Source organism: Chroicocephalus ridibundus, chromosome 15 (genome assembly GCF_963924245.1).
Source record: "Chroicocephalus ridibundus chromosome 15, bChrRid1.1, whole genome shotgun sequence".
In the NCBI taxonomy this organism is placed as follows: Eukaryota; Metazoa; Chordata; class Aves; order Charadriiformes; family Laridae; genus Chroicocephalus; species Chroicocephalus ridibundus.
Window position 1 is genome coordinate 6,120,357 of NC_086298.1, and position 14,211 is coordinate 6,134,567.

A 14,211-nucleotide genomic window follows, 5' to 3' on the forward strand; every position below is an offset into this window, starting at 1 on the left:
GGGGCGGCTGGATTCAGACCCCCCTCTGAGCCCAGCCATGCTGGGATGGGGATTTCCACCACTTTCATCCCCTTTTTGGGGGGGGTATGTGGTGGCTGTGATGTGGTGTTTTGGGGTGGCACAACACCCTGGAGTGGGGTGCTCCCTGCCCCGCTGTGCCTGGGCACCCGCTGCCATTGGTGCCACCTCTCAGCCTGGGGTGCAGCCCTGTCTGGGGATTGAGGGACAGGCTGGGGCCACCCTCTGGCAGGCTGGGTGTCCCTCTGGGTGAGGGACAGGGTGGGGGTCATTATGGAGGGGTGAGTCGCAGAGCCCCAGCAGACAAGCATTTGTTTGGTGTGGGGACAGGGGTTTGGGGGCTCCCCAGCACCCTCAGAGCTGCCCAGGCACGACGCCACAGCAGAGGGGCTGCGGCAGGGCTTGGGGACAGGGTTTACCCAGCCCCAGTGAGGGCAGGAGGCAGCAGAGCCCCAACCCTGGCAGGGCCCCCCACCACTCGCTTTTGGGCTGCTGGGAGCTGGGCACAGAGCCAGGGGTCTGGGGGAGGCGGGGGGCGGGGGCAGCAGCGCCGGGGGCAGCTGAGGCCACTGCGAGGGAGCGGAGGAAGGAAGCGAGCGGGGGAAAAAACAAAAATCCCCAAGAAGAAAACTCAAACCCGCCAGGCTCCGACGTCAGCCCCATGCCTGGAGGGCAAAGGAGCCACCGGCAGAGCCTGGGGCACTGCGGGAGGCAGCCGGCGGCCGGGCGGGAAGGATGCGGCCATCCGTCTGGGGCTGGGGTGCTGCCAGCACGTCTGAGCTGGGGCTGGCAGGCGCCCGCCTCGTGTCAGTGGGGACGAGGGGACAGGAGAGACAGGCAGTTTGGGACGCTACGGCCAAAATCCATGCAGGAGAAAGCGGGGTGACCCATTTCACATGTGCTTCCATCCTTCTTTGGGTGTGCTTTGAGCATGCCTCAGTTTCCCCAGGCGGTGAGGAGGGCGGTGGGGCTGGGAGGGGGGATGCCATGGTGCCCAGCGGGCCTGGGCACCCTGCCCTCCTCCCCGGCACGGCCCCTGGGTGCTTGGTGATGGGGTTTTGGATGCTTTTGCTCTGTCTGGAAAGCCCGAGGCCGCCCCGTAAGCTGCAGCCGGGGGGAAGATGCTGTGCTGGGGCTGAACGGCGCGCACGGGGCTGCACACGCGGCCACCCTGCAGTCACGGCCACCCTCCTGTCTGTCACCCTGCAGCCACCGCCATCCTGAGGGCTTCTTGCTCTTCGCCCTGCGGTGTCACTGTGGGGAGAGGAGTGCGGGAGGGCAGGGGTGCCTGATCCTCGTCCCCATCCCGGTCCCCATGCCTGGGTGAGCACCCGTCCCCACGGTCCCCAGGAGATGGCAGTGCTCTGTCATGGGAGATGTCTGCTGCTCACCCCAGGGTCAGGACATCTCCGGGGACATCCTGGCTGGTGGCGACAGGCCTTGCTGGCTTCCCCGGCAGGTCCCCATGCTGTCCCCTTGCCCACGGCCATGGCTTAGGATGTAGACCACCCCCGGGGGCCTGTGCCCACCCCCAGCACGGGCATCCCGGCTCCCAGCCCCACCGTTATCTGTGTGAGGACTCTCACCTCGGGCAGCAGCCGCTGGCACATGTAGGAGGAATGGCGCAGGGGTGCAGAAGTGGCTCCCCCCAGCCACTCCGTGGCTCCCCCCTCAGCGGTGCTTTGCTGTGACACCCCCCCCCAGCCCCCTTGCCCAGTCAGCCTTTTCCCAGGGGACATCCCAACCCCAAACCCACCTGCCAGGCTGGGATTTTCAGGCGGTCCGAGGGTACAGGCAAGGCAGGCAGCAGCACTGTGTCCCTCCATGTGCCCCTGGCCCCGAAGTGGGCATCCAGGGCCATGGGGCAGGTACCGGCCTGGGGCATGATGACCCCGCCGGGGGCCATGGGGACTGACTGCCAGGGTGCTGTGGGGCAGCCCCTGTCCCCGTTGTCATGGGGCAGCCCCTGACCCCCATCACTTGGGCAATGGGGACAGGGGCTGCCCCTCCTCGCCGTGGGGGTCGGGCTGTGCTGCAGCAGCGTGCATGGGCACATTCTGGGGGGGACGCGGTACACCCTACCCGGGCACTTCCAAACCCCTGTGTCCCACCCCTCCCCTCATCAGTGTCAGCCCAGGAGGGTCCCTGGGGACACCCACCCCGATGCCAGTGCCCCCTTCCCGGTGCTCGGGGCACTTCCAGCACACCCTTCTGGAGGTGACGCTGTGGGGAAACTGAGGCACGGCCCCTCCCGGGGGGGGATGTCCGCCCTTCTCCCCCCCCCTTCGCCCCGTTGCGGGCAGCTCCCGCCCCCCCCGCCGCCGGCACGGCCCCAGCGCCGCCAGCGGCATTTCCTCCCGGCGCGGAGCCGCGCCGCCCGCGGACCCTCCTCCGAAGGGAGTCGGTTTCCTGCCGCCGCCGCCGCCCGGCACTCGGCGCTGGCTCCGGGGCAGCGGCCGCAGGCGGACATGGGCCCCCGAACCGCCCCGCTCCTGCCGCTGCTGCTGGCTCTGCTCGGCCGCCCGGGTGAGTGGGGATGGGGATGCGGATGGAGGGGGGGTACCGAGGGGAGGGGACCCCCGGACGGGAACCCCGGGATGGGACCGGCTGCGGGACCCACCGGTGACTCCGTCCCGGGAGCAGCTCCGTCCCCTGGACGCTCCCCCGTCCATCTCCCCGGGAGTCAGTGGGTCCGTGGACGAAGGGGTCTCGGCTGTGCTGGCATGGGCACTGTCACCCCCGGCAGCCCTCCAGGGGAGAAGGTTTTGGGGGGCAGCCCCAGAGGTGGGGAGGGACAACCCCTCCAACAGCCCCGGGCGGGGACACACAGCACGGCCCTGCCCTCCCCAGCACCCCCGAAATCCAGGCTGCGTCACCAGGGCTGCTGTGCCCCGGCCAAGGCAATGACACCCGCGGGGTCTGGGGCAGCTTCCATGGCCTCCCGGCACGGCGGGGTCTGGGGGGGGTGTTGACAGGGAGCCAGGGTGAGGAGTGGGAAAAACCCCACAAAGCACCACATCGGCTGTGGGGACGGGGCTGGGGACTTGTCTGCCTCCTGAGCAGTCCGGCTGGGAAGCGCTAAAGCCGCCCCAAGGTCTCTGCGAAGCCGCAGGGGGAACTTCAAGGGGGGACAGGCGTGGGGACACCCATGCCGGATGGAAGGCAGGGAGCTGGGGGGCCCGGGGACGCGACCCACCGTCAGAGGGAAAGGGAAGTGGGAAGGCAGAGGCCGAGGCTGGTGGGACAGCCTGTCCCAGTTGTGTCGGTCCCTCCCAGCCATCACGGGGGCCAGCAGCGGTGGGTGCTGCTGGGGTGTCCCCGCTGCCATGCTCTGTGCCCGCTCCCTGCCTGCTGTCACCCCTGGTCACTGCCCGGCAGCTCTGCCAGGCGGTCCCTGCCCAGTGAGGCTGTGCCATGTGGGCCATGTCCCCCGTAGCCGTGCTGTACGGTCCCCATCCTACACCGCTGTGCCAGAAGGTCCGTGTCCCCCACAGCTGTGCCATACAGTCCCTGTCCTATGGCTGTGCCATGTGCTCTGCATCCTATGTGGTTGTGCCATAGAGGCCCTGTCCTCCCTATCTGTGATGTATAGTCCCTATACTATGTGGCTGTGCCATCTGGTCTCCATCCTATGCAGCTCTGCAAAGCCGTCTCTGTCCCACGTAGCCGTGCCCTACAGCCTATGTCCTTTGTATTTGTCCCATGCAGTCTCCATCCTATATGGCTGTGCCATACAGTCCCTGCACTGACGTGACTGTGCTATATGGGCTGAGCCCTATGCAGCTATGCCGTATGGTCCCCATCCTGAGTAACTGTGCCATATGGTCCCTGTCCTATTGAGCTGTGTAATGCAGTTCGTGTCCTAACTGTGCTATATGGTCCCTAGCTAATGTAGCTGTGCCATATGGTCCCTGTCCTGCGTAACTGAGCCATACAGTCCCTGTCATATACAACTGTGCCTGTATGATCCCTGTCCTGTGTAGCTCTTCCATATAGCCCATGTCCTATTCATCTGTGCCATACCATTCCCACCCTGTGCTGGTGTCCTCTATGACTGCGCCATATCATCCCTACCCTATGCAGCTGTGCCGTACGGTCCCCATCCTGAGTAGCTGTGTTGTGTGGTCCCTGACCTGAGTAGCTGTGGTATGTGGTCTCTGTCCTGTGTAGTTGTGCTATATGGTCCCCGTCCTGCGTAGCGGTGCCATATGGTCCCCGTCCTGCCTAGCTGTGGCGCACAGGCCATGTCCTGTCTGGCTGCTGCCTCCCCCCAGGGACCTGTGGGGCTGTGGGTGCCCATGGCAGGCACAGTCTCGGGGAGCTGGGGGTGCCCACAGTGGGTGTAGTGCCATGGGCTGGGGGTGCCCAGGGCGGGTACAGTGCCGTGGAGCCTCAAGGACACAGCAGGCTTCCAGAGGTGGGGGACTTTGTGCCTCCTATCCCAGCAGGGACCAGCGCTGCTCCCCGTGGGGCGAGCACAGTGCTGGGACGTCCCTTCCCGTCCCTGGGGAGAGGCTGTTCAGCGCCCGGCTGGCTTAAGAGAGGGGCAGGTATGACACGGTCTGCGTCAACCCCAAAGCCTGGTCCCATCCACCCCATCATCTGAGCCCCAGTGCCACCTCCGCATGGTGTAACAGCCAGCAGTGGCTCGGGGGGAATATGTGCAAACTTCCCCCCGAGTTTGCAGCACTAAGTCCATCCCCATTCCTGAGCTGGGCTGAGACCATCCAGCTCGTTACACAAGTGCCGAGGCGGCACAGCCGGATGCCGGGATGCCGGAGTGGCGCTGCCTGTCCCATGGGGCATCCTGGGCTGCTGGAGCCACCCCAGCCCTGCATCCCCCGTCCCGGCACCCCTGGGCGTTACTCTGCACCCGGGGCCTTTGATCTGCTCCCAAAAAAACAGTCGTTGATCCCTCTGGCCCCCGACCCGATGGGGGACCACGGCGACACCTTCCCTGCTCCCTGGTCTCAGCCACACCGGAGCGAAGGAGAGGGCGGGCGGCTGGAAAAACATAAAGTGGATTTTCTTTCTTTCTTCCTTTTTATTTTTTTTTCCCTTTCCCGGAGTACAAAAATAACAGGGCCCTTATCTGATCGCCCCGGGCGGCCCAGCTGAGCCCCCTTATCTGATCCTGACATAATGCTGGAGCCCGCTGCCTTCCCTAGGGAATGACGGTGCCCGGCTGGCACCGCTGCCCCACATCCCCTCCTCTGGCATCCCTGCCCTGTGCCGGGGGCAAGCCTGGCCGCGGCCCCCTGGCCCTGCCTGACCTCCCCGTGGGATGCTGCCGGAGGTGTGACGAGCTGCCCGTCCTCAGCCCAGCCATGCCGGGGGCTGCATGGCTGTGCCCGGTGCCGTTGGGGCAGGAGCAGAGGGGAAGAGGGACGCAGCCTGTGGCGCCCAGATAAGAGGCTGTTTATCTTCCTCCTGATGCTGCCGGCCACACGGCCGCCGTGCCGGGGGGAGGAAGCGCCAGACAATAGGTGGGCCCGCGGCAGCGTCACTCGCGGGGGGGGGGGGGTCTGCGCTGTGACCCCACCGCCGCGGCCACGCGACCCCGACAGAGAGACGTGGGCCGGGGACACTGTGATGGATGTGACATGGCACGGGTGGCCCTTTACTGGCTGCTGCATCCCGAAGCCTCGACTCCCGGAGCATCGCACCCTCCAGCCATGGTCCAGGCGGGGGTGGCCCTGGCTCGGGGTCCGGTTGCCTCCCGGCATGGTGGCTAGAGCCACCAGGGTTGGGAAAGGATGGGACAGGAAGGGACAGAGCTCAGTGGCCACCTCCAAACCAAACACAGTGCCCCAAGCACCGTGTGCCCATGGAGACCTCCCCCAGCTGTGGTGTGGGGTTCCATCCTGCCTAGCCCCCTGCAAGGGGGCATCCATGGGTGCAAGTGGGTCCCCCCACCGCCTCCCAGCGCAGGGGCCAGCTTGAGGACAGCCTGGCTGCGGCAGGGCTGCCCAGGGCAGGGGAAATGGCCGAGGAAAACGGGGATTTACAGGATCAGGCCTTCAAGCGGCTGTTTGCACTCAGGATTTCCCTTGGCAGCTGCCCCCAGCCCCGCTCGCTCGCGCGCCGCGCAGGGGGGTGCGGGACGGGGCAAGGCTCACGCCTCAGCGCCTGCGGAGGATGAGCTTTACAGCCATTTCCATACCTGAGCTTCCCGCTTTCCTGCGGCATGGCGGGGGGATGCGGGGGGGCTTCCGCCACCGCCCGAGCGTTGGGGGCAGCCGGGTGCGAGTTTTGGCACGCGGCAGTGCCGAGCAGGGACAGCAGATTTTTCCAGCCCGGATCCGAGGGTCATTAACGTGATTGCGCCGGGGGACGGCGGCGGCAGATGAGCCCCGAGCAGACACGTAGCAGATGTCCTGCGGGCGCTGTGCCGGCAGCGGGACCGCGGTGACACCGTGCCGGGGGTGTGGGGGCAGCGCCAGGGCTGACGTTGCGATGCAGCCCCCTCCCATGTCACGTCCCCCCCCATGTCATGTCACCCCACATTCCCTGTCCCCACATCCGTGCGGCAGGGACTGACGGTTGCTTGTTTTCCACCCAGATCCCGGGAGAGCCGAGGGCTGTGACCTGCAGCCGGTGACGGGGGAGCCACCCATCACCCTGTCCTACGCCACCAGCACGGTGCCGCGGGGCTGCATCAGCAACAGCTCCGTGGGCACCGGCCATGAAGTCCACGTCCTCAGCGTCGAGTGGTCCAAGGTGAGCGAGCGGGGTCCTGGTGCATCCCCTCAGCGTTGTCACCTCGTCACTGTCACCCTGGCACTGTCCCCGCTGGGCAGGGTGTCTCCGCTGTCAAACTAAGGCACAGCGAGAGGACCCTGTTTACCCTTTTCCATGGTGCCTTCACTGAGCTTCCCCTCCCAGCGTCTGGCCCCAACGGGGATTTAAAGCCTTTAGAGGCAACTTCTCCATCGGCCGATGCTGTCCCTGCACTGGACGTCCCAGGAACCCCTGTCTCCCTGGGGAGGTGGCCTGGTCCCAGTGCAGGAGCAGGGCAGAGCCACGGGCACCGGATGGGGACCATGCCAGGGAGGGACGGAGGGTGGGACAGAAGGAGGGATGGAAGAATGGAAGGTGGGATGGAGGCATGGAAGGAGGGATAGAAGGATGGAAGGAGGGATGGAAGGATGGAGGCAGGGATGGAAGGAAGGATGGAAGGAGGGACAGGGGGAGGGATAGAGGGAGGCACATCACTTGAAGGTGGCCAAACGAGCGGAAACCGGGTCGCCAGCAATTGCACGGCCTGCTGAGGGGTGATAACTGCATTGTGGGTGCCCCGGGCAGCTTTTGGGTGAGGATGGGCGCAGAGCAGCAGCGGGGCTGGGGCTGCATCCCTGGCTGGTGCCGCTGCTGGGTTATACTGGTGGGTGGCTTTGCACTGGCGCATGGATTTGCACCAGCACGGGGGTTTGCACGGCTGCTCTGCAGCGTGGCACAGCTCCCCGGGCACAGGCTGCGCCCCGGCAAACCCAACACCCAATTTTGGCCCAGCTTTGGGCCTCCTGGCGCCACATTTCCCCTCCGCCACCTCCCAGCTCTCCCAGTTCTGCTTTTCGGGGGGAGGCGGGAGCTGGGCCCAGAGCCATTGGGGAGGGTGGATTTTGCAAGAGCCCCTCTGTCCCATCCGGATGTGACCCGGGGGTGCCCCGTGGTTGTCACCAGCGGCGGCAGGGGGGACACACTGATGTCACGGCTGTGGCACCAAGCCCTGTGGCATGCGGGGGGAGCCAGGCAGGGATGCAGCTCCACTTATAGAAGAATTACTGGAAGCCGCTTTCTATAAGCAGATCCCCACGATGAAAAAAAAAAAAAAAAAAGAAAAAGAAAAAGAAAAAAATAACCTGAAAGGCGGCGTCGGGGCAGCGGCGAGGCTCCCGCCACTCGCGCAGCCGAACAATGGAGCGCTGCAAAACACGCGGCAGGAAAAACAGCCGCCGGCTCCTCCCCGACGCCCGGGGCCACCCGGGGTCCCCGGCCACCCACGCTCGCCACAGGGCCACTGCCAGGCCGGGATGCCCATGGCCCCATCCCGCCGGCCCCGTGCCCGGCACCGGCGGCTGCCTCCACCCCCGGCCCCCGGCTGGTTTTCCCTGCCTGCCGCCTGGCTCAGCACTTTGCGAGCAATGATTCAGGTGGTGGTTGCCAAACTTAGCGCCTGGCCTTTCAGCTTCCCCATCCGGATTTCCAGCTGGAGGCTGCCGGGCAGTGCCGGCCATGGGGAGCAGTGTGCGCCACCTCTGTACCCCCGGCATCCCAGTGCCCCCAGCATCCCTGTACACCGGTACAGCCGGTCCCAAGCCTGGAGAGGCTGCACGGTGCTGGGACCGGGCAGGGAAACCCGCAGGGGGATGTCCCGGTCTGGGGCAGAGATGCTCCAGTCTTCAGTGGGGTGACACCCTGGTGCCCAGGGTGGGGGTACTCGGGTGCCCAGGGTGGGGATGACCTGGCCCCAGTGTGGGGATGCTCCAGCCCTCCGTGTGGGGACACCCCAGTCCCCAGTGCGAGGATGCTCTAGTTGCTGGTGTAAGGATGCCCCAGTCCCCAGTGTGGGGACATGCCAGTCTCTGGTGTGGGGACACCCCAGTCCCCAGCGGGGTGACACCCTGGTGCCCAGTACAGAGATTACCCGGTCCCTGACTCAAAGATGCCCCAGTCCCCAGTATGGGGGTGCCCTGGACCCCAGGGTGGGAATGCCCTGGTACCTTGCTCGGGAGAGCTGGGGGGGGGTGTTTGCCCCCACCAATGTGGGTACTGGGCCACGTGGCATCTCTGCATCGCCTGACCTGCTCCCTACACCCAGCCACGGCTGCCTCCTGCATGGCCCGTGCTCGGGGCAAGCCCAAGGGCGCTCTGGGCTCTCTCTGCTCCCTCTGTCTCTGGGGGCAGGGGGGGTAGCCGGGGGTGCAGCCAGGTAGGTGACAGCAACTGAGGCTTGATGACCGCTGTGCTGATGCGCTCCCCTTTCCCCCTCCACAGGCTTCTGCCTTCCCACTGAAGGTGTCCGTCATGCCACAAGCTGGTGGCTGTACCCGGCCAGCGGTGCTTGTCCTCCTGTGTGGCCGCTGCTCCGCCATCGTCACCTCCCCGTGCCCAGACCTGCTTGTCCGCACCGTGAGTGTCACAGCCCAGCGCCGGGGCAGCAGGGCTGGGGCCATCCCTGGAGATGTTTGTGGGGTGTCCCTGGCGGAGACTGGTCCTCCATCCTTGGAGAGGATGCTCGCAGTGCCCTGGGGAGGAGGGGACGCGCCTGGATGCTACCGGTGGCGCTGAGCATGGGGCTGGCCCGGCAGGGAATGACGCACAGGGCTGGAAAAAGCTCCTGTTTCCTCCGGCCGGAGGGAGGAAGGTCAGGGATGGGGTTTGGCTCCAGCGAGCTGAGCCGGGGCCGGGCGCTTTGTTAGCAAAATAAACCTCCTGCTTTGTTTGCAGCTAATAATAAAGTGGGCTGAGCTCTCCGCGTGCCGCTGGCCGCCCACACCGCTCCCAGTCCGTGGCCCAAAAAACCCCTGCTCAATACGGGGTGACCCCCAGCCACGATGGAGCCGGGGCTCCAGGGGTGCCCGCCTGGCTTAGCTTTACATTCACATTCTCCGTGCCAGAGGCTTTCCATGCTTTACCCACACCAGCCCAAGCTGGGGAGGGATGTGCCTTGGCCCCCCACTCCTCAGCTCAGGCTGCTGCTCGCCCTGCAGGACGCCCACCTCAGCCTGGGGACCACCGTCACTCCCGGCCCTGAGCTGCCCGCGGCCACCGGCGAGGGGCAACTACTGGCCTGGGCTCAGGGTGCCTACGGGGGCATCACGTCCTACAGCGAGCTGCGGGACCCCCGCTGGGTGCAGGTCCGGCTGGGAGAAGGTGCGTGGGACCGGGGGCTGGTGCTGGGGGGAAACAGGGTGGGCAGCTCTCCCTGCTCCCAACAGATGACAACCCGCTGGGAAGATGCACAGTCCCAGGGGAGATGCTACGGGGACTGATGAAACCTGGCCCACAGCATCAGGGCTGGCCCCAAGCATCTCCCCACCCACTGAGCCCAGTTTGGCTTTGGTGACACACCCCCCTCGCCTCCGCAGATGCCGGCAGCCCCCCAGAATGCGTCCCCCAGGAACGCTTCAACGCCATGCCGCACCTGGAGACCGAGGTCTTCTTCCACGGGGTGAAGGGCTGCTCGCGCAGGGATGCCCAGAGCACCAGGGCCGCCCACATCGTCCGCCTGCAGCCCGAGCACAGGTACGGCGCCGCGCAGGTGGTGGGACCCCCCAGGAGCCGCGGGACAGGCAGTGGCAGAGGCGGTGGGACACGCTTGGAGATGCTCGGGAAGGGATTGGGGTGTCTCATAGGCAGACACCCCCCCATCCCGAGGCGGGGGCTATGGGATCTGCCGGTGCAGGAGGATGATGCTGGTGGGGGGGGGTTGTCTTGTGGTTTCCCAGTTTCCCCATCGCGGAGGTGAACCTGTCCCTGAGCTGTCCTGAGAGAACCGTGAGCGACCAGATCCTCATCCTGCAGAGCCGGGCCAACCTCACCTGGTCCCTCTCCGTCAACAACTGCCACATCCAGTTCCTGGTAGGGCTGAGCAGGATGTGTGTGTGTGTCTCCCACCCCCGCCAAGGGGGCTGGTGGCATGGGGGGGGGGGTGGGGGGAGTGGCAGGAGGGCATCTGGGGACATTGGGCACAGGGAGGTGGCAGCCCCCTTGCTGCAAGCCCTCCTAATGGTGACGAATCCAGAAGCCATCCCTACCTTGAGCATCCTCAGCTGTCCCCATCCCCACTCAGCACCCCCCCCCGCCCCCATTCTGTCCTGCCCCACCATAGGTCTCCGGGAACTACAAGATTGTGCACATCCCCTCACCGCTGATCCCAGGGGAGCACCTGCCGGACACGGAGCAGGGCCTCATCGCCAAAGCCTTTGAGAAGAACTACAGTGTCATCGCCTCCTACTCCACCATCCCCGCCAGCGCCCGTGTCAGCCTGGAGATCCAGGAGCATGGTGAGGCCCTTGGGGCTTGGGTGGGATGGGGGGGGGGGGGGGGGGGTGTCCCGCTGCCCCCACTAAGTCTCCCCATCTCCCCATCCCACAGAGGCAGTCAGGAGGGTGCCCGCGACGACCAACCCCCCCCCACCCCCCCCCAACATGCTGCCCCACATGCTGCTGCTCATGCTCCAGCCCTGGAAGTGCACGGATGAAACCATGGAGATCGTCATCGCCAGGTCTCACCTGGAGGTGAGGGGGTGGTGGTAGTGGTGTCCCCGCCACCCACTGGCATCACCCAGGGAGTCACATCCTGCTCCAGGTGCTGGGGGTGGGTGGCACGGGGCTGTCCCCAGACGGCGGTGACCGCCAGGTGCTTTTCTCCCAGCCCATCAAGGACGTGGTGAACATCACCCTGAGGGACATCAGCTGCCAGGCAGAGAAAAACGCTACTCACTTCATGCTGAAAACCCCCCTCAGCCACTGCGGCACCTCACTGGAGGGCAGGGGCCACGCCAACAATGAGGTGAGGGGGGGGGGGGACGCAGCTGGGGCACTGCCACCCAGCCCTGCTGATGCCCCATGGGGGCTTCAACTGGGACCTCCTTGCTTTTGCATGGTGGGAAACGTCCTGGTGTGACACAGAGCTGAGCCCTGCTGCTGCACCCAGGTGCTGGCGGAGATGGAGGAGATGGGGGTGGTGTGGGTGAGACCCCCCAGGGTGTGACACTATCTCCCATCCCAGCGTGGGACCCCCTCCATCCCATCCCATCCCATCCCATCCCATCCCATCCCATCCCATCCCATCCCATCCCATCATGGGCCCCATCCCATCCCGTCTCATCCCGTCCCATCTCATCCCATCCCATCCCATCCCATCCCATCCCATCCCATCCCATCCCATCCCATCCCATCGGTCCCCCCCAGCAGTGGGGACCACTTGGCTGACCCAGCCTTTCCTACCTTCTTGCAGCTCATCCTTAGCCTGGCCAAGGGCGCAGTGCTCCATAGCGTGCGGGTAAGAGCCCGGTTTCCCGGCGTGTCCGGAGTGGGACCACGGGAGGAGGGTGCTGGTGCTGCCACCGGGTGCTGTGGGTGGCCTCAGCAGCACCATTCCCACTTGCAGGTGGCCTTCGAATGCAACATCCCTCGGGAGCTCTTCCTGCGCCTCTTCCCCACTGCTGCCTTTGAGGCACCACAGACGGAGCTGGAGGTCAACAAGGAGGCCTTCGTGCAGGTACCGCCACCGTCTCAGTGCCCAGGCTCGGGGAGTGTCCCGCTGTCCCTGGGCTGGCATCCCTGACAGCATGTCCCCCCTGTCCCCACGGCAGGCGTCCATGCGGTGGGAGGACCACCCGGCCGACCTGCAGCTGAAGGAATGCTGGCTGGTGGCACCGGGGCAGGAGCCGGAGCTGCTGGTGGAGGCGGGGGAGGCGCGTGGGGCAGGAGTGACCGTGATGGAAGGCCCCCCCAGCAGCCACGGGAGGAAGGTCTGGCGCTTCCGCTTCACCTACGCCGTCCCCGAGGGCGGGCGCGTCCCCTTCTCCGCCACCCTCAAGTGCAAGGCTGGCTTGCAGGTCAGTAACCCCACTCCGTGATGCCACCATGCTGGTCCGCACCATCGGTGATGGCAGCCTGGTTTGTCCTCAACTGCCAGGCTCTGTCACCTGGCCAGGAGCAGCATCCCCGGTCCCCGAAGAGCATGGGGGCTCCCAGCCCCATCACCCACTGGGGGTACGGGAGGGGACAGGGGTGTCCCCCCCCTCCTCACCCCAACCTCCACCTCTGCAGAACAACACCATCTTTGAGAAGGTCCTGGAGGTGACGGTGAAGGACAGCTGGCGGCTGCCCAACAGTGAGTTTGGGCCAGGAGACAGGGCTGGGGTGGGAATGGGGATGGAAAGGGAACTCCCCCCCCGCCACCACCAGCATGGCGGTTCTGACAGCCTTGTCCCCCTACAGACCGCGGGCTGGGACTGGCCGCCGTCCTGGGCATCACCTTCGGCGCCTTCCTCATCGGGGCACTCCTCACCGCCGGGCTCTGGTACATCTACTCACACACCCGTGAGTATCCACCACCCCGGGGATGCCCGCAGTGGGATGGGGGTTGCCCTCCCACACATGTCCCTTGCTGGGTGCCCCATATACCCCCCTAGCCCAAAGCCCTCCGTCCGAGGTCCCTGGGTGAGTGAGGGACCAGGCTGCTGTGCTGCCACCATCCATATGGCTCTCCCGGCAATGCCACAAGGGAATGACCCTGCTCAGGGTGGCCACGGCTCCTCAGGGTCCCCCCACTGCCCTGGGGTCCCCCCTGCCACCTGTCCTCCCTCCTGCTCCTGGTGCCACCATGGTCCCCCATGCCCATCTCCATCATGGGGGCTCAGGGGATGGCTGGGGAGCAATCTGTGAGGGTTCATGCATGGGGGCTGGAAAGTCCCGTGGGGACGAGCCATGGCCACCGCCGGCCGCCCTGAGTCTGGTGCCCCTTGGTGTTTCTCCCCGCGGCGCACGGCGTCAGCCAGGTCCCATCTCCAAACTGCAGCCGGTTTCCAGCACGGCACCAGCTTCAGAGAGCAGCAGCACCAACCACAGCATCGGCAGCACCCAGAGCACCCCCTGCTCCACCAGCAGCATGGCCTGACCCCCCCGGGCCCCCCCGAGCCCACCCAGCCCCTGGCTGCCGGACTTGGGGACCCACCCCAGCCCCATTAAGCTATTTTTTTGCCCCAAATCTCAGGCCAAGCCCGGAGGGGGCCTCCGTTACTCATTCAGTGAATGCTTTGGCTCCCCAAGGGCAGCCCATGCTGGGGGGGGGGGCACCCTGCAACCCTCCCCCGGGGTGCCCTGCTGCTGGGTGCACCGGGAAGGCGGAGAGAGCAGCTACTGCCAAAGCCACCCCCAAGGCTCCCCATCAAATGGGGGTGTGTGGGGGGGAAGCGGGTGCCCCCAGAATGTGTCGCAGCACATGGGGGGACACCCCACACTCTTCCCGCATCCCCCCAGGAAGGCAGCAGGCACCACTGGGAGCAGCAAGAGGTTTATTGGGGTGGGGGGGTGCAGGGCTGCTGCCCCCCGTGTGGGGTGATGAGCAGAAACCACCCTTCCTCAGGTCCCCGTCCAAGTTACAAACTCTTATTAATAATAATAAAAATCTCCCCTACGTTAAATTAGTCGTGCCCTGATACCGAGCCTCGCTGCATCT

The 14,211-nt window shown here is 65.9% G+C and overlaps 1 protein-coding gene across 1 annotated transcript; it reads left to right on the top strand.

Moving 5' to 3' along the window:
• The first annotated feature begins 2,375 nt into the window (after positions 1 to 2,375).
• ENG (endoglin) lies at positions 2,376 to 14,205 on the top strand. The gene is made up of 15 exons (XM_063353016.1): positions 2,376 to 2,544; positions 6,581 to 6,738; positions 9,016 to 9,150; positions 9,732 to 9,894; positions 10,110 to 10,266; positions 10,470 to 10,602; positions 10,853 to 11,027; positions 11,119 to 11,261; positions 11,398 to 11,535; positions 11,983 to 12,027; positions 12,136 to 12,246; positions 12,341 to 12,586; positions 12,801 to 12,864; positions 12,972 to 13,073; positions 13,532 to 14,205. The coding sequence occupies exons 1-15, from the start codon at positions 2,487 to 2,489 to the stop codon at positions 13,648 to 13,650; spliced, it is 1,947 nt and encodes a 648-aa protein (XP_063209086.1). The 5' UTR covers positions 2,376 to 2,486; the 3' UTR covers positions 13,651 to 14,205.
• The last annotated feature ends 6 nt before the right edge of the window (positions 14,206 to 14,211 follow it).

Bases quoted from the DNA above. Each gene is read 5' to 3' on its own strand.
- ENG (XM_063353016.1), top strand. From the start codon at position 2,487: ATGGGCCCCCGAACCGCCCCGCTCCTGCCGCTGCTGCTGGCTCTGCTC. The intron at 9,151-9,731 runs GTGAGTGTCACA...CTCGCCCTGCAG, and splicing joins CAGACCTGCTTGTCCGCACC to GACGCCCACCTCAGCCTGGG. The intron at 11,028-11,118 runs GTGAGGCCCTTG...CCCATCCCACAG, and splicing joins CCTGGAGATCCAGGAGCATG to AGGCAGTCAGGAGGGTGCCC.